Genomic DNA, 21884 nt, shown 5'->3' with positions numbered 1-21884 from the left:
GGAGCGCCCCCGCCCCCGCCCCCACCCCCGCCCCCACCCCCACCTCCGGAGGTGGCGGCCCCACGCGGCCCAACAAGCTGCCGTTGTCCCGCGGGCCCTGGGCCCGGCACACTGGGGCTTTGTCCAGCCCCCCGCCGCGACCCACGGTGGGGGGGGGGGCCCACATGACCGAGGGGGTAGGAGGAGCCTGCGGCGGCGGTGGCGGCGGCGGCGGCGGCGGCGGCGGCGGCGGCGGCTCCACCACCATTTCCCTCCCTGACCGGGGGTCGGCGGGCGGTGGCGGCGGCGGCGGCCGGGCAGGGGCCCCTGTTCCCCGCCAGGCTGCAGGCGCCGGGCCTGGGCCAGCAGGGCAGCTGTGACCCGAGCGCTCTCCGGGCGGCGAGCTGGGGGTGCGCCCGGACCCCCGTCCCCGTGACCATGGGGAATGGCATGACCAAGGTAGGGGGTCGGGGATCGCGCAGCCCGCACCTGGCCGCCCCCAGCGCCGCGGCGCAGGCTCTGCCCAGGTCGCTGCGCCCGCCTCTGACCTTCTGGCCCTCTCCCTGTCGCTCTGTGTGTCTGGATCTCTATCTCCGGTGCCTCTCTGACCCCGCATCCCTGTGTCTCTGCTTACATCTCTGTCTTTCTGTGTCTCTCTGGCCTGGTCTCCCCGTGTCTCTGTCTCTACCTGTTTCTGTGACTCTGTATTTCTTGCTGGGTCTTTCTGTGGCTTTCTGTCACTCCCACACACTATCTCTCTGGGTCTCTTTCCCTGCCTCCAGGTGTCTCTGTCTCCCTTGTCTCTGACTCTTTGGACTCTCCCTGGTGTTTCTCCATCCTTCCCGCCTGCCTCTGCGTGACCCTCCACCCGTCCCTGCCTTCCCACCTCCCTCTTCAGACCTCCCCCCACCTGGCAAGTCCACCCTCCCCTGGCCCCCCTCCTCTGTGATCCTCCTCCCCTCCTGCCTTTCCTCCCACCCCTGCCCAAGCTAGCCTCCCCTGTGCCCCTCTCCTGCCACCGCCGGCCCCTCTCACAGAGTCCAGGCCCAGGACGGAGCTCCCTGAGTCCTGAGGTCCAGACACCTTTCATGGGACAGAGATGGGCTGTGGGCCCCCCAAGGGCCAGGTGGGCAGGGCATGCACCCCTACCCCGCTGACCCCAGCCTGTCTCTCCTGTAGGTACTTCCTGGACTCTACCTCGGAAACTTCATTGGTGAGCACTGCCCACACTGTCCCAAGGCTGTGGCACTCTGCCTGTCCCAGGCCTGTGTCCACCATTCATGCTCTGGCCCACGCACCTTGGAAGGGCTCAGGAATGGGGCCGGGGGCAGGGAAGCAATGCCAGGCGGGGAGGAAGAAGGAGCTCATGAGGACTAAGGGATATGTGGGCGGGGAGTGTCCCCAGAGCAGAGGGCTCAGAACCGCCCTTCCGGCCACACGCCAGGCAAGTCTGCACCTGCTCTGAGCCCTCGCCTCTCCCTCTGCACAGGGTCCACTCACCCTCTAAGGGCCCTTACAGCCCTGAGGTTCTGAGTTGACGTCTGTTTGGGGGTGCTGCTTCTAGCTGGGAATCTGGGAGCCTTCCCCACCCCACCCGAACCTTCTACATGGAGGGGCGGTCTTTGGAGACTAGACTCTACCTCAGAAACTTGGTAGCGAGCACCATCCCCTCTTTCCCAAGGCCGTGGCACTCTACCTGTCCCAGGCCTGTGCTAAGAGGCAGGCCGATCCTGACGCTCCACACGTGTCCATGCTTCAGAGAGAGCGGGGAATGTGCGCCAGGGGCAAGGTTTCCTCCCCCCTCCCCCACCCCTGCACCCCTCCCACCCAACGGCTTAGATGCTCCACTCTCATAAATCTGATCTCCTCCTCCCTGGAAGGCCCTTCAGCAGCTCATGCCACTTGATTTCAGAGTATTAGGCTAAGTAAGCTCTGAAGCCTCTTTAAGCCCGCAGCCCCGTGCCCGCACACTCTCACGCCCAGCCACGGCTGCACATAGTAAGCACTCAGTCACTGTGTTGAATGAAGTAGACGTTTGGAGAAGGAGGGGATACGTGTAACTTATTCTAATGATCAAAGATCTGCACACACTGGGATCCTGGCCCCTGGAAACAGCCACTAATAGAAGCGTGAGGTTTATCCCTGGGCCAGGTTTCATAGATCTTCGTAGATACAGATATAATATTTAAAACACAAATGGACACCTATTTCGCATGCTGTTCTGTAACCTGTTTCCTATTTAATAATCTATCTTGGACATGTGGGCACATCAGCACACAGAGGTCTTTTCAATGGGCTGCACAGTATCCAAGTAGAATATACCATTATTTATCCACTTTTTAACTATTTCCGGTGTGTTTGCTGTTGTTAGCAGTACCACAGAGAACATCACCCTCTACACACAGCTTCCTGTGTGCACGACCCCCTCTGTAGACGGCATTCCTGGAAATAAGAGTTGCTGGATCAAGGATATGCCAGGGAGGGGTGTTTGCCATGGAAGGGAACAGCCTGGCAAGGCTGGGTAGAGGCGGGGCTGTTACTTGTGGGTGCCCCAGCGACAAGACTGAAGCGCTGGGGTGTGGTAGGACCTGTCATGGCTGGGGCGTGACAAGAGGTGGCCACGGAGCAGGGAGCTGGCAGAGGGTGGGCCAAAGTGGAGGGGGAGAGGAGGGAAGGGAGCTGGGCGATGAGCTCCCACCTGTTATGCCACGTAAGTCACGCCCACCAGATTGGCTCAGGCATCGTGTCTCTTTCAGATGCCAAAGACCCGGACCAGCTGGGCCGGAATAAGATCACACACATCATCTCCATCCACGAGTCACCCCAGCCTCTGCTGCAGGTACTCTCTACCCCCGTCTTTGGGCCCTGTGTAGGTGGGGAGGGGGGCTTCAGACCCCTCCCCCCAGTGACACCCATTTATCATACTATGTGCCAAGTCCTATACTACCTCCCTGACCCATTCTAGGTCATTCCATTAAAAACTAACTCGTTTTACATTAGCATCACGATTTGACCCCTATTTGGCACCTAAGGGCCCAGAGAGGTGAAGTAACTAGCCTAAGGCCACACGTTCAGGAAGCTAAGGAGCTAGGATTTGACCATCTGACCCCAGAGGCCTCACCCTGAATCTTAAAGAGGACCCTACATGGGGTTTCCCGTTGCCCAGCTGAATGAACGACTACAAATGGATGATTCCGGGCTCTGTGTCTTGCTGTGTAATCTTGAGCTGTGACTTCACCTCTCTGGGCCTCTGATCCCTCAGTCCTGTCAGCCCCCAGAGGGGTTGCTGTGAGGAGGCAAAGGGGCTGCAGGATGGTGCAGATGCTTGGCACATTGTACAGCCCAGCCCCCATGAGAAGGGTTGGTACTGGTTTTATGGAGTCCTGGAAAAGAGGGGGTAAGGGAGTTCCAAACCAGACGAGAAAAGTAGGAAATCCAGACCACTTATTCTGTAATCTTGAGCACAGGACTTCAGTGCTCAGACTCTCCAAGCCTCAGTTGCTCCTACCTCACTGAGTTGTTGAGAACCACAGAACAGCCAACAACTTACAGCTGATATAACAAAGCGACTCGTGTTCTTACCCCATAAACAGAGCCCCCTCCCCCTAATCTGTTAGAGTCTGTGTCACCCACTAACGGGGAAGAACTGTGGGTGGAAAAGGGCTCTGGAGAGCTGAGGTCCCAACCAGGTTCCGTCACAGACTTGCTGTGTGACCTTGGACAGCTTCCTCTCCCTCTCTGGGCCTTAGTGTCCCCATGTGTCAGATTTGATGGGCTCTAAGAGCAACTTCCAATAATCTGTGGTTCTCGGTGTCATTCAAACAAGAAGTTTCCAGGTCAGTGGAGTCTGACCTTGCTTTATAGGGCAGGCTTGTTTTGGAGTATTTGGAGTATGCAGTCACTAGCGTGCACAGGGAAGGTTGTCAAGTCATGAATAGATTGACTAATGAAGCGACTGCTTGCCAAATGAGTCCCCATTCCAACCGCCTTCCCCTCTTCCCGCAGGCAGCCCTGCCTCCCCGACTATTTACCAGCCAGAGTTTGATAATGGCAAGCAATCCCAAGGCCAAATGTGTTGCAAAGTGAAATTGCAAACCTTGCAAAAGATGCAGGATGGTGTGACCTTGGGAAAAGTGAGTCAGAGAAGGGCTGGAAGCTCACCCAAGGCCATTAACAAATGAAGATCTGGCCTGGGGTCCCTTAGCCTGTGGCTGGTGGTGGGCCTGGCACTGGAAGAGTCATTTAAATATCAAAGGATTACAAGAAGTCCTTGAGAAAAGTGATTCTCGAGGGCACATCATCTTTATGATCTTGTGTGAAGGTTAAGCATGAAGTAAAGGATTTCACAGCAAGTTTGTTGGGGAAAATTACTGGCAATTCATTCCTTGATTATTTTAATCATTAGCATATTGTTTGATAACCATGATTAATGGGCCATATAAACTTATTTTCATGGTCTTTGTTTCTTTTCAAGATAATAAAATCTGTTTTGCCCTTTTTATAATTTTATTTTTTATTATATTTTTCAAAATTTTTTAGAGAGAGGAAGCACAAGTGGGGAAGAAGGGCAGAGGGAGGGAGAGAGAGAAGAGAGAGAGTCCCAAGCAGGCTCCATGCTTAGCACAGAGCCCAACACGGGGCTAGATTCCACGCCCCTGGGATCATGACCTGAACCGAAACTGAGCTGCTCAACTGACTAAGCCAGCCAGGCACCCATGCCCTTTTTAAAAAAAGTAATCTCGGGGCACCTGGGTGGCTCAGTGGGTTAAGCGTCTGACTTCGGCTCAGGTCATGATCTCATGGTTTGTGGGTTCGAGCCCTGCATCGGGCTCTGTGCTGACAGCTAGCTCAGAGCCTGGAGCCTGTTTCAGATTCTGTGTCTTCCTCTCTCTCTGACCCTCCCCTGTTCATGCTGTCTCTCTCTCTCTCTCTCTCTCAGAAATAAATAAAAAACATAAAAAAATAAAAATAAAAAAGTAATCTCTATGCTCAACATGGGGTTTGAACTCACAACCTCAAGATCAAGAGTCGCATGCTCTATGGACTGAGCCAGCCAAGCACCCCTGTTTTGCCCTTTTTATGGTGTGATTTCGTAATCCTCATTTGGAGGAGACTTACCGTTAGTGGCCCTTTCCCACCTATTAAATTAAAGGTCCCTGGATCCTTTTTATCAAGTCTTCATGCCCAAGTCACCTTATGAGGTTAGGATGCCATCTTCTCAGAAGGTTCTGGATAGAGCTGGGAGGCACACAGGGGTGCTATCTACCCTCTTTGGACAGAGAGGTCTACAGTGGCTCGGAGACGGGCAGGAACTGGCCTGGGATCACGAGGTGCTTGGGCAGCCCAGGCCAGGGTCAGGGGTGCAGCCAAGGGCTCCCCACTGCCCGTGTGTGTTTTGTACTTGCAGGACATAACCTACCTTCGCATCCCTGTGGCGGACACCCCTGAGGTACCCATGTAAGTTCTCGGGATGCACCAACAGACGGACAGACAGCTGCCTTCTGTGGTGGTGGTAGGGAGGCTGGGAGGTGGTCTGGGGGAGCACAGAGAGGACTTACTCCAGAAAGCTGTCCTGGGGACCCTAGCACAAGCGGTCACTCAGACCTGTGTCTGACTCTGTCTCAGCCATGCCCTTGCCAAAGCCCCTGGGCAAGGCCCTGAATCTCCCAGAGCTCAGTGTCTTCAGCTGTGAAATGGAGACACTATCCTGTGTCAGGACCAGGCGCCCCAGCAGATTTGAAGCGGTCAAGGTCAGCCAGTTCCTAGCCCTGCAGTTATGACCTCTGGGCTCCAGCCAGGCTTTGCCATTTACTTGCTGTGTAAATGTGCACAAATTGCTTTCCCTCTCTGGGAGGGATCAAAGATCAGATGGCAGACCCCAGAGGAGTGGGACTTCTCTGTCTCCTCCCACCCATTTCCTTGAAAGATCAAGATAAACCTTCTATATGATAGTAAGATCCATGGGACCCCCTGGAGAGGTACTCCTGCCTCGGTGGTGAGATTTCTCATTATTGGCCTCTTTGACTGCCTGAAATGCCACCGTTGTTGCGTCACATACAACTCCACGTGTACTATAATCCTGGCCCCTATTCGCCGCATGAGCTGGCTGACCTGAGGACCCACGCCTCTTGACATCCCATCAGTGGGGAGGGAGACAACTCCTAGGAGACCTGCCCCCGCCCCCCCATGCTCCCTACCCTATTGCTTTCTTCTCTAGCAAAAAGCACTTCAAAGAATGTATCAACTTCATCCACTGTTGCCGCCTCAATGGGGGGAACTGCCTTGTGCACTGGTGAGTTAAGAGAGGAATGAGGGGAGGAAGTAGGGGGCTGTCCTCCATCCCAAAGCCACACTCACCCTCTGGGGAATGAGGACCTTCTCCAGCCTTTTGCCGTACATGACAGGCCACCTGTAGTCTCACGGAGGCTGATCGGGGGTTCCAACCAGGACTCTGTCCTTTACCAGCCATGTGGCCAAGGCCAAAGGACTGTTTCTCCCTGAGTTTCCATTTCCCCAGCTGTAAAATAGGGAAAAGAATGCTGATGTGCTGGGCTATCAGGAGGGAGAGGTGAGGTCACCAAGGTAGCCCTACATTCTCCAACAGTTCTGGCTCCCTCTCCTCCTCTCTTGGCTTTTGAGGGAATAGGGCAGAGCAGGAACCCTGGGCTGGGAGACAGGACCCCTGAGTCCTCCACGGCCCCTGGACCAGTTGATGTCATTCGTCCCTTAACTTTCCACTGAGCACCTATCCTGCGCTGGGCTCAGGGCAGCTCTGCCAGAGCCCATATCATGGAGGAGCAAGTCCACCAATCTGTTGCCTTCTATCCCCTCCTTCCCTCACTCCAGATGCACTGGCCAGTTCCCCACACTTCACATCCACCAGCCCCTGCCCCATGGGCTTCCTACACTGCTCAGAACATTCTTGACTCACTTGTACCCATCTTTCAGGACTCCGCTTGATGGCACTACCTTCCCTAATCCCCCCCCAACTAGATTAATACCTTTTCCTATAGGATTTCCTAGCCCCTGGACTCATCTTCAGAGCAGTTATCACCCCTGAATTGTTTCCCTGGTTAATGTCTGTCTCCCTCAACCACACCGTAAGCCCCAGGATGGCAGACACAATGTCTAGTTATTCCCCGCCACGTCCCCAGTACCTGAAAAATAACAGATGGTCAGGAAATGTGTGTTGATGAAATGAAGTGATGTTTCACTCGGGCTTTTGATGTGGGGGAGTACCAGGGGGATATTCTTGGCAGAAGGAGTATCTTCTAGGAGGTTCTAGCAGGTTCTTTGTGATGGGAGCTCAGGAGGAAAGGATGGGAGGGCTGAGGTGGAGTCTGGGTGCCTGGGGGCAGGGCATGGGGGCAGGGCATGGAGGAGAGTGGACCTTCCCTGAAGCCTGGGAGTTGGGGGGGGGGGGTGTCTCCCAGCTTTGCAGGCATCTCCCGAAGTACCACCATCGTGACGGCATATGTGATGACTGTGACGGGGCTTGGCTGGCGGGACGTGCTTGAAGCCATCAAGGCCACCCGGCCCATCGCCAACCCCAACCCAGGCTTTAGGCAGCAGCTTGAAGAGTTTGGCTGGGGCAGCTCCCGGAAGGTAGGGAGACGCAGGAGCTGCGCAGGGCTAGGAGACTCTTTCCACTTGGAGTTGAGCCCCCATCGCACAGAATTTAGCCCGCGCTTCAGGCCTGGCAGGAGATTTGGCTCCGGTCTCGAACTCATGACCCTTGAGCTAATCTAGCCCTTAGGTGTATTTTGTTCAGTCAGCCAGATGTTTCCTTTGCCTTTTTAGTTTGGAATTGGGTTGCCTTTGGGCCAAACTGTGGACCCTTCCATTTGACCAGGCCCTAGCACTGCCTGCTCTAGGTGCCTGGAACCTGAAAGCATTGGAATGTTTGACCCGTTTGGGGGAGACTTGCCCATTCCCTACTCCACCCCTGGGTCCCTGGTGAGGCCAAATCAGGTCCTTCTCGTGGGCCCACTGGGCAGATGGCACACGGAGATGGCAGCAACCGAGGCCAATGGGTTGGATAAAGGCTGAGAGACAAAAGCAGCAGATGCTGGAAGGCTCTCCCCGGGGGGCAGGCTGGTTCTCAGAGGCTTATCTGCGAGGCCGCCTTAGGAAGAGGCCCGCGTGGGAGTCGTTGCTGCTCAGGGAGGAGGGCTCCGGTGGTCCCCACTGTTGTGGGGGGGCGGGCGGGCGTCGCTTTAGCAGGCCTGGAAGACGGGGTGTCAAAGGGGAAGGGGGTTCCGGAGAGGGAAGGGAGGAGCGGGCTCGTCAAGGGCGGTGGAAACTCAGAAGGGAGGGTGAGAGGATGCTCGGGAAGGGGAGGGGCCGAGCGAGGGGTGGGGAGCTCTCGGACCGGTGGCAGCGACGAGGACTGGGGGGGGGGGGGGAACCGGCCGGCGGGACCCGCACCGATACCCGGCTCGTCCCCCTCTCTCCCCCCCTCCCATCCCCCAGCTCCGCCGGCAGCTGGAGGAGCGCTTCGGAGAAAGCCCTTTCCGCGACGAGGAGGAGGTGCGCGCGCTGCTGCCGCTGTGCAAGCGCTGCCGGCAGGGCCCTGCGCCCGCGGCCGCGTCCCCGGCGCCGCGCTCGGCCACCTCCGAGGGAACCCTGCAGCGCCTGGTGCCGCGGCCGCCCCGGGAGGCCCACCGGCCGCTGCCGCTGCTGGCGCGCGTCAAGCAGACTTTCTCTTGCCTCCCGCGGTGTCTGTCCCGCAAAGGCGGCAAGTGAGGACCCCGGCCCCGCTCTTCCTCCCCTCCGACTGGTCCCCTTCGGGGCTGTCTGGGCCTCCCACGGCCTCCAGGACGGGCCCAGAGCCCGTGGGAGCCCCGCGGCGGCCTGAGCCCTGCGCCCCTGCCCCGCCCCCCCATGCCCCCCCCCCCCCCCCGGCTTGTCCGCGTCTGGAGTCTGTGTCCTCCATCTCTGTGCGTCTCTGTGTCTGGGCCGGCCTGCTGCAGCCACCTGGTGCCTTAGTCCTTGGGCTGGGGGGGAGGGGGCACCCGAGCCTCCACCCTTAAAGGCAGCGGGAGTGGGAGTGGGGGTGGGTGGGGGTTAGATGGGCCTGGAGGATATTAAAGAGACACAGAAGCTGTCTGTCTGAGCTCCTCCTAGTCATTCCTCAAGGCCAGGGATGCAGAACTCAGCCAGGGGCTGGAGCCTGCTGGAAACAGCGCTGGGAGGGGGTCTGCATCCACAGGGTCCCAGGAGCCTGCCACCTTCCATAAACTGCAGTGGGCAGGGCCGAATGCCAGGCTCCACTCACTACCCTGACCCCTCACCCCCATCTCTCCCAGGAGCCCTGGCCTCCTGAAGAGGCCCCTGAACGCCCCCCTTCTCCCTGAACCTCCTTCCCCATCTGAGCCCTTCTCTTCCTCACCAGCTCCCTCCTCTCCCCTGTTCACAGATCCTAGCTAGCAAGCTATAGAGGGAGAGCTTCCTTGGTGTCTGCCTTTTTTACATGCAGGAGTTCACTTAACCCTTGGGAGGAAACTGAGGCTCAGAAAGGGTAGTAGGCAGCTTGCCTGAGGACAGCTAGGGTAGCGGAGGCTGGATTTGAACCTAGGCAGTCTTTGCCTGGTGGTGGTGGTTAAGAAACAGCTCCTTAGCGTCCATTTTAATCAGATTCTTTGGGCCTTTTCGGTGGTGACTTGCATACATCCTTTATATATAGTTTGGATATTAACTCTTTATTGGATATGTCACTTGCAAATATCTTCTCCCACTGCGACCCTTCCCACCTAGCTTAAAGCCCCAGGGCAGCCACTGAGGAGAGAAAGCCTCGGGGGAGCCTGAGAAAGCAGCAAACTGACCCCGAGGTAAACAGAGGTCATCCGAGCTGAGTTTTCCTAACCTAAAGTAACCTGGGGTTGAGAGGTCTAACCTAACAGCCACCTGTACAGGGTTCCTGTTATGCACTTAGCACTGTTCAGAGATGTGGGAGAGGCCCAGATCCCAGTCCTGGGAGCACATGGAAGGATGAAGTAATCTTCACCTGCCGCCCTGCCTGCTCCTCCGGAAACAGGCTGCTGTTCAAAGTCACCAAGGTGGGGCTGGGATTCGAATCCAAGTAGTCTGGCTGGGAAGTTGCGGGCACGCCATCCTCTTAGTAACTAGGATTCTGCCACCCAGAAATATGAAGAGATTGTCGGACACACTTCAGATTCCCACCTGGATCTAATCATTACTCTCGGACTTAATCCCCTGAAATGCTTTAGGCCCCCACTGGAGCCCTACGGGGGAGTCTGAATCCTGGCTGCCCCTGTAGAGGGGTCAGAACTGAGTGGCTGCTGGCACCTGAGAACAGAGGGGTGAGGAGCAGGAAGAAGCCCCCACCCCCCACCCATGGGCACCCCTGAAGGACAGTGCTACCGACCTCTAGTCAATGGACTCGGCCTCGTGCTCTGTGCTCCCTGGGGGTTTTAGTTTCCCCATGTGCACAGCAAAGGGGGAAGCAGTGTGCGCTACCTGACCTCTTTCAAATCACAACTCCCCTTTGGCAACTGAATGAAAGACACAAACCCCCGGAAAAATGCACAGGCATGAAAACATTTGCATACACTTTCTGTGGGGGTGGGTGTCCGTAAACCCCAGGCGTAAGCTCCTGGAAGGCAGCATGGGGCACTGTTTAGGCTCCTGGGCTCTGGGGACACAGAGACACAGGTTCAGATCCTGACTCAGCCCCACATACCAGCTCTATGACCTTGTTATAGGGCTTTGACCTCTCTGAGCCTTATTCTTCTTAATAAAATGGGTAATCACCATCTCACGTGCCGTGGTGAGAACCAACTGAGACTGTGCAGGGAAGGTTTTAGCCAGGCCAACACTGGAGTGAGAGGCATCCGTAGATGAGGACTTCCGATATTTAAGGAACCATTTCTGCAAGTGTGGCCCATGGACCACCTAAATCAGAATCCCGTGGGAGAACTCGTTAAATGCAGATTACTGGGCTTCTTGCCCAGAAAGTCTGATTCTGTGGGTCTGGGATGGAGGCAAGGAGTGTACTTAAAAAAAAAAAAATTTTTTTTTAAATGTTTTATTTCTGAGGGAGAGACAGCATGAGCAGGGGAGCGGCAGAGAGAGAGGGAGATAAAGAATCTGAAACAGGCTCCCCACTCTGAGCTAGCTGTCAGCACAGAGCCCAAAGAGGGGCTCGAGCGAGCCCCACTAACTGCGATCATGACCTGAACCGAAGTCTGTAGCTCACCCGACTGAGCCACCCAGGCGCCCCAGGAGTGTACACTTTGAACAAGTCTCTGCCTCTCAATTCTGATTGGAATTAGTCTGAAAACTACTTTACAGCCTCTATAGTCTTGGTCCCATAGTCTGGGAAGAACAGAAAACAGGTGCATGGGTGGGGCAAGGGACGCCTCTGGTGCCCTTCGGAACTCCACTCTGGGGACGGGCAGATTCCGGGCTACCCAACCCCTACCCTCCAATGGGTCTTGGCCTCTCACCGCGCCTCTGCCTCCTGGGCGCGGCCAGGCTACCCCAGGGAGGGGCGAAAGGATAGGGCTTCCCGGGTGAGGGGGGCAGAAAGGAAAGCGAAACTCGCCTGTCCCGAACTTTCACTTTCGCCGCCTCTGCGCGCCACCCAGGTGGCTTCGCGATCCACTGTCGCGCTGGGGTCCTTGCTGCCGCGCTCCCCAGGACCTGACCCGCGCGGCGCCCTGCGGTTTGGATGGCCGGCGACCCCTGGCGGAGGGAGGAGAGGAAGGTCCCCGACGGCAGGCGGCCGATGGCAGGGGCCGGGGGTCCCCTGCGCCTCCGCGACTGGCTGGTGGCGCAGATCGAGAGCGGGCGCTATGCGGGGTTGCGCTGGGAGGACGCAGGCAAGACCCTCTTCCGCATCCCCTGGAAGCACGCGGCCCAGCAGGGCTACCGGGCGCAGCAGGACGCGGCGCTCTTCAGGGTAAGGGCGCGCCGGAGCCGCGGGGACGCCGCCCTGGGGCCACTCTGGCCCCTTGGCCGCAGCCGTCTGAGTTGCAGGTAGTGTTCTGCATATACGAGAGACCCTCCGACGCCCTCTGAAAACAATCAGCCTCCTCCCCCAGGGAGCTCTCCTCCTCCACGGGGAAATTAGATGCCACCCAAGGGGATTCCAACTTCTCCCCCTCCCCCCAAAGCAATCCCAGCAGCCTGGGGACATTTTCTGTGCTTCCCCACCCCAGTCCTTCTCCCGGTCCTCCTCCAGGGATGCCCTCCCTCGCTTCAGTCATCATTAACCTCCTCCAAACTGCCTCCTTCCCATCAACATTTCAACTCTGGAATCTCACCCCTGAGCAATCAGCAAGAGCCCCCGCCACCCCAACACCACAGCCACCTCCAGCTCCCCGCTTCTCTGGGCTCCCCTCTCCTCTGGGCTCCCCTCTCCTTTCACAGGGTGAAGGGCCAGGAAGGAAGCTCCTGGTCATCAACTCCCTCACTCACAGCCCCCAGTTCCTTTCTGCCCCCACCCCACCCCGGGCCTGGCTTCCGCCCCTCCTGCTAACTAGTTGCCAAATCCAAGGATGCCGTCACTGTTATCTTTGTCCCCTGGGTGGGTCTGGGCCTGGCGGACCCTTCCTCCTTGAAACAGCTGCACTTGGTTTCCAGAATCTGCCCCCACCCACCCCCTGCCCTGTTTTCCTCCTCCGACCTTGCGGCTCCCCCTCCTCAGCATCCACCCACCCCCTCACCTTTTGGTACTCTCAGCACTCGCTCTGGGAAGAAGCTCAGAGAAGCTTCTCTGCAATGGTCTGCTTGCGCCCATGCCCACTGTCTCTCACCAGGACCGAAGCAGTGACCTCACAGAGCTCCCTGCTTCCCCTTGCCTCTCAGCTCCCCCCTCGGTCACCCAGAGAGCTCTTCCTAAATGTAAATCTTGCCTTAACACTCCCCTGTTCAGAATCCTTCCATGGCTCCCCATTGCTCCTATGATAAAGTCCCAACTCCGTGCTAAGGCTTCAAAGCGCCGCCTGAACTGCTCCTCCCTGAAGTCGTCTCTCCCGCCCTGCCCTCCCCAGCTTTAAACCTGGCCTGCCAGTTCTTTCAGTTTCTAAATGCTTCATGTCTCTCTCACTATTAGACCTTTGCGCTTGCCGTTCCTCCTGCCTGGAACACCCTCTCCTTTCCCCCTTCTCCCGGCTGACTCCCATGTGCTCAGCTTAAATACGCCCTTCAGAGCCTCCCCTGATGCATCCATCTGTTGAATGCATTTATCCATCTCCAGCTCAGTGCTTTTCCCAAGCCGTCCCTGATTCCTTCTGCTTCTTCCACTGGAGGGACTTTCCTTGTGCATCATGAGGGCCTTGTGGGAGTCTGTCTTCTCCAGCGGACTCTCTCCAGCTATTCAAGGGTAATGACGCTGAGCGCAGCGCCTGGCCCACAGAGGGTGCTCCCTAAGCGTTGAGCAAGTAGTTACCCAGCTTGTCCCTAAGGACTGTGCTATTCAGAGGAGATTCTTTTTTTTTAATTTTTTAAATTTTATTTATTCATTTCGAGAAAGACAGACAAACAGAGAGAGAGAGAGAGCAGGGGAGAGGCACAGAGAGAGAATCCCAAGCAGGCTCTGCTGACCAACACATGGCTCGAACCCACGAAACACAAGATCATGACCTGAGCCGAAACCAAGAGTCAGTCACTCAACCAGCTGAGCCACCCAGACACCCCAGAGACACAACAGATTCTGAGGGCTGCCCTCCCCTTCCCTCAACCCACCACTAACCCACACAAGGGATCCCCTGGCCTCACACCCTCCTGGTGTCCCAAGGGGCGTGGGATAAAGTTTGGCCCCTGAGAATCTTCACGCTCCGGCTTCAATCTGTCTCTTCTTTCTTAATTCCTCTTCCCCTTTCCCCGCCACAGGCAGTTGATCCTCATTATTCCTGGATTCCGCATTTGCCAATTTGCCTATTCGCTATAATGAATTTGCAATGCCAAAATCAATACTCAAGGTAATTTTGTGGCCCATGGGCGTGTGCAGAATAGCGACATATTTGAGCCACCAGACATGCACCCTCCCAGCCGAGGCTGACCAAGGTGACACTCTGCCTCTTTGTTCCCGCTCTTCTGTGTAAACACATGCAGACCCAGCTCCGGCAACACCAGACTGCTGGCCATTCCCTGAATGTGCCAGGCCCTTGCACACCTACAGGTCTCCGCTCAAGCTCTTCCCTCTGCTAGGAAGGCCATTCCACCAGGCAACTTCCTACTCACCCCGGAGCCCCAGCTCAGTTCACGCCACAAATACTTCTGGAGTGCTTCCTGTGTGCCGGGTGTGGGGGTCACAACAGCAAACACAACAGAGGCCCCTCTTTCAGCGTAGACAGCACTCTGGGCCCGGTGCCCAGGCTAACTTTCACTTATATCCTTAATATAATGAAAAAACTTCAATAAGTAAGCACTGACTGTATGCCAGGCACTGTGCTAAGCACTTTACCTAGACCACTCATTCTATACCCCTCACAACCACACAAGGATAGATATTATGGCCACCGTTTGCCGACCACAAAATCAAGCCTGAATGCTCTCACCGCTGGCAAGCGGCACCAGCACAGAGCTGGCTCTTCTGTTTGGGGTCCATGTCTCCCCACCAGGCCAGGAACCGTTGGGGGCAATGACTGAATGGGATTCATCAGTTAAAACCCCCCAGCCCTGAATGTGATCTGTGCAAATGGGACTTCTCCTCCTGTCACCCGTCTGCTCCAGCCACATCCGCCTTGCTTGATCTGTCGGTCTCTGCCCACCTCAGGACCTTTGTACTTGCTGTTCTTCTACCTAGGCCACCCTTCCCCCCAGCTCTTTGTCAGACTCCATCTTTTTCATTCAGGCTTCAGCTCAAATGCTACTTTCTCCTAGAGGCATTTCTGACAACCACTCTAAGGTAGCCCCTCATATTCTTCTGCCTCCCTTCCTCCCTTCCCTCCCTCCCACCCCTCCCTCCTTCCTTCCCTCCTTCCTTCCTCCCTTCCTTCCTTCCAAACCTCCACCACAAGAGTCACTCTAATGCATGTAATGAATATCTTTGGTCTGCACGCTTTCTTGCAGAATGGGCATCGCTGGGTCGTGTGTGTTCTTACCGTATATACTTCATGTGGTCTGTAGATTTCCTTCTGTGTCTGACTTTTTTTTTTTTTTTGCTTCGGATCATGCTCTGAAGATATATTCTTGTTCCCTGTGCATTTAATTCATTGCTCCTAGATACTTCTAGATGCTGCACGGGCTCCCTGTTGGGCACCACGACACCCTCCGCCAACTCACTTTCCCAGGGCGCGGATACGAGTTTGTGTTCCAGCCCCAGAAGCAGTGCTGTAGTGAATATCTTTGCCCAGGTCTCCTCACAAGCCTCCGTGAGCGTTCCTTCGGAATTAGAATTTCTGCTCGCAGGGCATGCCGGATTACCATCCAGAAGCTCTGCACCAGGCCATGCCCGCCAACAGTGTCCGCATCCCCACCACCTTCTGGCATGATCCAACTCACTAAATTTTGTTGGCTTACGGGTGATAGCTCACGTTTTTGTTTGCAGCTCTGTGACACTAATGAGTTTAAGTATATCCTCATATGCTTGTGGGCTTCTGGTTTCCTTCTCCCTAAACCACCCACGCTTGCCCTTCCATAAGAACCTTCTTTAGGGGATGCTCTCTGTTTCCTGTCGGTTTGCAGAGTTCCTTGTATATTCTAAAATTGGCCCTTGCCGGGTTCAGGCATTGTAAATGTTTTGTCTTCTGGTCCCTGCCTTTGAAATTGTTGATGATGGTATTCTGTACCCCTAGAAAGGTTTCTTCCACTTTATCTTCTATGAGCTCACGGTTTCTCCTCTAACCTTTGATTTTTCTAACCAGCTGGGGTCCACTCTGTATGTGACAAGAGGTAAGGATTTAGTTTTCTGGTTTTCTAGGTAGCAAATCACTGCCACTGTTTTATATCCCATCATCTTATTTTTTTAAATTGACCATAATCCATGACTTGAAATCCAATTAGTTCCACTTAGCTGCGTGTCACTGTTTCCTCTCATTAGACTTGAGTTCCTGGAGAGCAGGGGCCATGTCTGTCTTGTTTCCTATTTGGTCCCCAGCCCCTGGCTCGGGCCTGGGGGACAGTAGGAGCTCATGGAATATGTGTTGGAGGGAGGGAGGGACAGTGGGAAGCATGAAGGGGCAGAGAGACAGAGGCTTGGAGGGAGACAGAAAGGATGGGAGGCAAGGTGCGCCCTCATTCATCTGCACGGCAGCAGCCCCCTCTCCCAGGCTATTCCTCCCCAAGGACCCCTGCTCGCCCCCAGGCCTGGGCCATACACAAGGGCAAGCACATAGAGGGCATGGACAAGGAGGACCCCCCCACCTGGAAGACACGGCTCCGCTGTGCCCTCAACAAGAGTGCCGACTTCTGTGAGGTGCGTGAGCGCAGCCAGCTGGACGTCTCCGACCCCTACAAGGTCTACCGGATTGTGTCCGACGGTGCTCAAGGCCCAGGTACGATCCTGCCTCTGGAGGTGGTGGCCGAGGGTGGCTCTCCCCACCCTGCCCATCTGCAAACTGGGGGAATGGTGGGCTTATGGAGCTTAAACTCATGGGCTTGTAGACACAGAAGGACCCATAGACACTTTATCTTCCCATGAGAAAAGGAGGAAACTGAGAGGTGAGAGAGGCGGGCCCTGCCTGAGATCATGCCATGAGCTGGGATACTCTTGTGTGGGAGCACCTCTGCTGGGGGGCTCCCCTTGAGGCCCAGGAAACAGCAGGTTGTCGTTGCTCCATCCAGCGGCCAGGACTCGTGTTCCGCCCCGAAAGCAGAACATCCTCCGGAGCCGGCAGGAGCCCCCTAGGGGAGTGACGGAGCTGGCCTGCGGGACGGACCAGGTCAGCTGTCCCTCCAGCCCCCGCAGCATTAACAGCCCAGTCCCCGCTGCCCTCGGTGCTCTCTGGCACTGTCGTCTGTCCTGTCCTCTCCTCCAGCTGCTGCCCCATCACCACCCCTGTCCCTCCTGCCAGCCCCACCCCTTCTTACCTCTGCTCCACCATCCCCTTCCCTTCGCCTCCAACGCCTGCAGCTCCGTCGCCGGCTGCATCACCCTGTTTCCTCCAAATTCACTCCTTGCCCCTCTCCTCACTCCCACCTCTGTCCTCTCTATCACCTCTGTCACCTCTGTCCCCTCATCTCTGCCACTTCTGTCCCCACCTCTATCATCTCTGTCCCCACCTCTGTCACCTCATCTCTGTCACCTCCATCCCCATCTATCACCTCTGTCCCCATCCTAATATGTCCATCCCCACCTCTCTCACCTCTGTCCCCACCTCTATCACCTCCGTGCCCTCATCTCTGCCACCTGTCCCCTCATCCCTGCCACCTCTGTCCCCCATCTCTATTGCCTCCATCCCCCACCTACTCATTCTCTCCTCACACATCTCTCTCTAGCAAAGTGAGCTTTATCTCTGACCCCATAACCTCCAACAGCCCCATCAACTCTCTACTTCTGTGTGGGAAAGGGTCTTGAACTCTGAAACCTCAAAGTCTCTATCAACCCCATTGGCCTTCAGTCTGCCCAGACTTCCCTCTGCCCCAGCAAGGACAGTCTGGGAACTCCTGTGGCCCACAGTCTCCTCTCCAACCCTCATGAGCCTCTCTCCCAATGGCCAGGATGGCTCCAGATCAACCACGGAGGATAAGGACAAGGAGGCCCCCCCTAGGCTGGCCCAGCAGGGCTCCCAGCCACCAGCTGCCAGGCCCCCAGGCCCTCTGGCTGACCACAGTAAGGACCGGATCTCCCCGCCTGCCCTCACCTCCTCCCTGGCCTCCTCCAGGATCTTGATTTAGGGGTCGAGGGACACCAAGTGAGTGGTGCCTGGCTGCTTCCCCTCCTTCCCTAGGGTACCAGGCTCGGGATCCTACACACCGCTGGAGCCCCTCACCCTCTGAGGACTTCAGTAACCCTGGTAAGGAATCTGAAGGCCTTCCCCTCGGGCTAGTGCCCAGAACTGGGGAGAGCCAGGGGGTGAGGCCTGTCTTTCACCCAAAGCACCCAGCCTAGATAACAATGACAGCTAATGTTCATTGAGGGCTTAGTTTCTGCCAGGTTTTTTTTTTTTTTTTTTTTTTTTAAATGCTTTATTTATTTCTGAGAGAGAGAGAGAGAGAGTAGGGGAGGGTCAGAGAGAGAGGAGACACAGAATCTGAAATAGGGCCAGGCTCTGTGCTGGTTGTCAGCACAGAGCCCGACGGGGGGCTTGAACCCACGAACCACGAGATCATGACCTGAGCTGAAGTCGGTCGCTTAACCGACTGAGCCACCCAGGCACCCCTCTGCCAGGTCTTTCTAAGCTCTCACGGCAGCCTGTGAGACAGATGCTGCCATCACCCCCACTGTACAGATGCAGAAACCCGACACAGAGGTTAAGAACCTTGCCCCAAATCACACAGTTAGTAGCCCTGGGAAAGTTCCTGTCGGGTCACAGCTGCTAAGCAGCCTTAACCGTTGAGCATACTGCTGGCCCCTCATAGGGAAGCTGACTTGCTGTTGTTTCTACCAGCATGAAACTATTTGCTGGGAAGAAGCGCCTAGAATCCCAGAGGTCACGACTGGAAGGGCCCTAGGGTCCTTATCCATTGCCCCAACTGTACCGATGGCCCCTATGCTTTTGACCATGGAGCTCTACTAGTTCATTTACACTGGAAACTGCTGCTATTTACTGGTGCCAGTGCTACTACCGCTACGACCAGAATTATCATTATCATTTATCCGGAGGGAGCACCAAAAATTCCCGAGGTGTGGGCCGGGAGGACCTCGGGGATCGATCCCACCGCGCGCTGCCGGCGCGGGGGAGGAGGAGGGGAGCGGGCCCTGCGGTACGCGCGCCTCCAACGCGGGGCGCGCCCCCTCTCCCCGCCCCGCAGACTGCTGGCTGCACGTGAGGCTGTTCTACGGCGCGGAGCTGGTGCGGGAAGCCACGTCGCGCACTGCGGAGGGCTGCCGCCTGAGCCCTCGGGCGGTCACCGCTGCGGAGCGCCTGCTGGGGCCGCCCTCGCGCGTCGCGCAGGTGCGCTTCCCGGAGCCGCCGCCCGGGGCCCGCGTGCTGCAGCGCCTGCTGCGGCACCTGGAGCGCGGCGTGCTGCTGTGGGTGGCCCCCGAGGGCGTGTTCGCCAAGCGCCTGTGCCTCGGCCGCGTGTACTGGCGCGGCCCGCTCGCCCCGCACCGCGCGCAGCCCAACAAGCTGGAACGCGAGCGCACCTACCAGCTGCTCGACACGCGCCGATTCCTCGAGGGTAAGAGCGCGACGCGGGCGGGGGGCGCTGGCAGCTCGGGACAGAGTGGCTGGGCACAAGGGGGCGGCGCAAAGGCGCGTGGACAGAGGAGAGTGGGCCCCCAGGCTGTGAGCGCAGGGGACTGGGCTTAAGGATTTGGGGCTTGGGATGGACGTTGAAACAAAAGGATGTGACACATAAGTACTGGGAACGAATTATAGGCCGGGGGGACTTGGGCACAGATGTGGACACAGGCTAGTGGGGAATGTAGGCACGGGGCAGGCTTGGGGCATAAGCATAAGACTTGGGCACATGTGTTGGCACAGGGCGCTAAGCAGAGGCTGGGCATTAGGGCACTGGGCACGAGATAGGCATAGGTGAATGGCAGTGGGTATGGGGTGGGCATAAAGGTGAGAGTGAGCACGGGAGCGCGACGCACGGGGCATGAGCACTGGAAGCGGGCACAGACGCGGGGCCTGAGACAGGTGTAGGGAGGAGGAAGTGGGCATAGGGCATAGGCACGCAGTGGGGATGAGGCCTTATAGGACGTGGCCGCGGGGTAGAGGACACGGTGGGCACTAGGTGGGATTCCCGAGCGTCCAGTCTTGGTCCCTGTAGAACTGCGCGCCCACCTGCAGGATGGTCGCCAGGAGCCTGAGTACCAGATCCGTCTGTGCTTTGGCGAGGAGTACCCAGGGCCCCCAGACCAGCCCGAGGAGCGGCTCATCACGGCCCACGTGAGTCACCCCCAGCTCCAGCGAAGAATCACACCCTCCAGTCGCCTCCAAACAGCCCCTTACTGACTCCCTGCAGTCCTCAGCTCCTGACCTGATGCCCTCTGGTCTGTAGGACCCTGCATGTAAAATGCTGGTGGGGTGGGGCGCCTGGGTGGCTCAGTCCGTTAAGCGACGGAATTCAGCTCAGGTCAAGATCTCACAGTTCATGAGTTGGGGCCCCACATCAGGCTCTCCGCTGTCAGCGTGGAGCCTGCTTCAGATCCTCTGTCTCGCTCTTTCTCTCTGCCCCTGTCTCGCTCTTGCGCGCTCATTCTACCTGTCTCTCTCAAAAATAAACATTAAAAAATAATAATAGGGACGCCTGGGTGGCTCAGTTGGTTAAGCGTCCAACTTCGGCTCAGGTCACAATCTCACCGTTTGTGAGTTCGAGCCCCATGTCAAGCTGTGCTAACAGCTCGGAGCCTGGAGCTGCTTCAGATTCTGCGTCTCCCCCTCTCTCTGCTCCTCCCCTGCTCATGCTCTGTTTCTCTCTGTCTCTCAATAATAAATAAACATTAAAATTTTTTAAAAAAAATAATAAAATGACAGTTGGGTGAGGACTGTCACTAGGTCTGTAGGGGACGCTATGGGAGAGAGTTGGCGCATTGGCCCCCACGCCCTGGCAGGTGGAGCCAGTCTTCGCCCGTGAGCTCCTCATGCACTTGAAGCGCTGCCACCACCACGGTGGCCCAGCCGACGCAGGTTCCCAGCTCCACATCTCCGATGGTATCACTCACCTGCTGGCACAGCTGAGTCGGCACTAAGGGGTCACTTCCTCCTCTCCTACACTCCGAAGTCAGCACCCCCCGCCCCAGCGGACCCCATCCCAGACCTGTCCAGGCCGGTGGGGACAACGGAAGCAGATTCATGCCCTTCAACCTCCTCGCCGCGGAGACGCAGCCCTGGAACGCGGTGCGTGGGCGGACGGCACGCAGCTGGGCCTGGGAAGTCAGGAGGAAACCAAACTCGACCTTGAGGTTCCGGACACAGCAGTTAGGGCAGAAACAAGACTTCATTTCTTGTTGAGAGCACAAGACGTCCGCAACGGTCTACTTGGGAGCCCGCTTTACCTGCAACCGATTCATTAGAAGGTTTGCTTAAGGCCGGGTTTACCAGTTACATCCTCCGGGATTAGAGTGACGGCAGACGGTAACAGATTTGCCCGGCCTCCGAGAGGCTCTGAGTTTCCAGACCCTTCCTCCCACCTGCCACTGGTCTCTATTCTTATGTGGCCCGAGAGGGGTCCCACAACAGAAAACTTGGCCTCAACAGGGTGGGGGGGTGAGGGTGGGGCTGATGACTGCACCACCAGCATACAGTAAGATACTATCTTTGGAGAAACTGACCCACCCTCCAAACACAGCGCTAAGGCAGAAGGCAAAGTTGGAGGCTGCGGTCCAGCCCCTCCCCCAAGCCCCACTGATTTTTGCGAAGGACAGTTTGTAGGGAGTCCTTGAGAATTGGGAGAGAACCCCATCCACCATGAAGGCAATTGACCCTGCCTTGTCAGTAAAGTCACTGTTTTCTGCCCCAGGTGTCAGACCTTTTTTCCTTTCTGATTTCTGACTTTATAGGGATTCTTCTACAGATGGCAACATAATAAATCTCTTTTAGTGATACATTAATAAGTCACTTTTATGGAGGGAGGGAGCTGCATGCTTCGACAAAGGACAGAGTCAGTCAGACCACTGGTTTTTACTCATTCAACACATGTTGATCGAGCACCTACTCCGTTCAAGGCCAGTAGGGGACAAAACAGCATGTCCCTACTCTCTTGGGATCCATAGCCTGTTTCCCAGTGGGGGTCCAGGGACTGTCCCCTTTCCCTGCTCCTCTTCTATAGAAGGGGTTGTGTTAAGTAAGGAGTTCCAGAATCCTGGATTCAAACCTAGATTCAAA

The 21884-nt window shown here is 56.6% G+C and overlaps 2 protein-coding genes across 3 annotated transcripts; both read left to right on the top strand.

Moving 5' to 3' along the window:
- The first annotated feature begins 254 nt into the window (after positions 1 to 254).
- On the top strand, positions 255 to 9028 carry DUSP15 (dual specificity phosphatase 15). The gene is made up of 7 exons (XM_039237783.1): positions 255 to 438; positions 1159 to 1192; positions 2736 to 2818; positions 5387 to 5436; positions 6197 to 6271; positions 7413 to 7584; positions 8452 to 9028. The coding sequence occupies exons 1-7, from the start codon at positions 418 to 420 to the stop codon at positions 8722 to 8724; spliced, it is 708 nt and encodes a 235-aa protein (XP_039093714.1). The 5' UTR covers positions 255 to 417; the 3' UTR covers positions 8725 to 9028.
- A 2557-nt stretch (positions 9029 to 11585) lies between these two features.
- On the top strand, positions 11586 to 21604 carry LOC120235448 (interferon regulatory factor 4-like). Of its 2 annotated transcripts, XM_039237780.1 has the most exons (8): positions 11586 to 11902; positions 16253 to 16442; positions 16732 to 16829; positions 17608 to 17719; positions 17838 to 17903; positions 18862 to 19230; positions 19828 to 19946; positions 20612 to 21604. In XM_039237780.1, the coding sequence occupies exons 1-8, from the start codon at positions 11672 to 11674 to the stop codon at positions 20747 to 20749; spliced, it is 1323 nt and encodes a 440-aa protein (XP_039093711.1). In that variant the 5' UTR covers positions 11586 to 11671; the 3' UTR covers positions 20750 to 21604. The 2 variants fall into 2 exon arrangements, with proteins under 2 accessions (XP_039093711.1, XP_039093713.1); XM_039237782.1 differs by lacking the exon at positions 20612 to 21604 and having other exon boundaries at positions 19848 to 19926.
- The last annotated feature ends 280 nt before the right edge of the window (positions 21605 to 21884 follow it).

The sequence above is a fragment of the Hyaena hyaena genome, unplaced genomic scaffold, assembly GCF_003009895.1.
Source record: "Hyaena hyaena isolate Hyena2069 unplaced genomic scaffold, ASM300989v1 scaffold_131, whole genome shotgun sequence".
Classification (NCBI taxonomy): domain Eukaryota; kingdom Metazoa; phylum Chordata; class Mammalia; order Carnivora; family Hyaenidae; genus Hyaena; species Hyaena hyaena.
This window is presented reverse-complemented; position numbering and strand designations above follow the sequence as displayed.

Coding starts and splice junctions, on each gene's coding strand:
- LOC120235448 (XM_039237780.1), top strand. CDS start 11,672: ATGGCCGGCGACCCCTGGCGGAGGGAGGAGAGGAAGGTCCCCGACGGC. Junction 16,830..17,607: donor TGGCCTGCGGGACGGACCAG/GTCAGCTGTCCC, acceptor CCCAATGGCCAG/GATGGCTCCAGATCAACCAC. Junction 19,947..20,611: donor AGCGGCTCATCACGGCCCAC/GTGAGTCACCCC, acceptor ACGCCCTGGCAG/GTGGAGCCAGTCTTCGCCCG.
- DUSP15 (XM_039237783.1), top strand. CDS start 418: ATGGGGAATGGCATGACCAAG. Junction 2,819..5,386: donor CACCCCAGCCTCTGCTGCAG/GTACTCTCTACC, acceptor TTGTACTTGCAG/GACATAACCTACCTTCGCAT. Junction 7,585..8,451: donor GCTGGGGCAGCTCCCGGAAG/GTAGGGAGACGC, acceptor CCCATCCCCCAG/CTCCGCCGGCAGCTGGAGGA.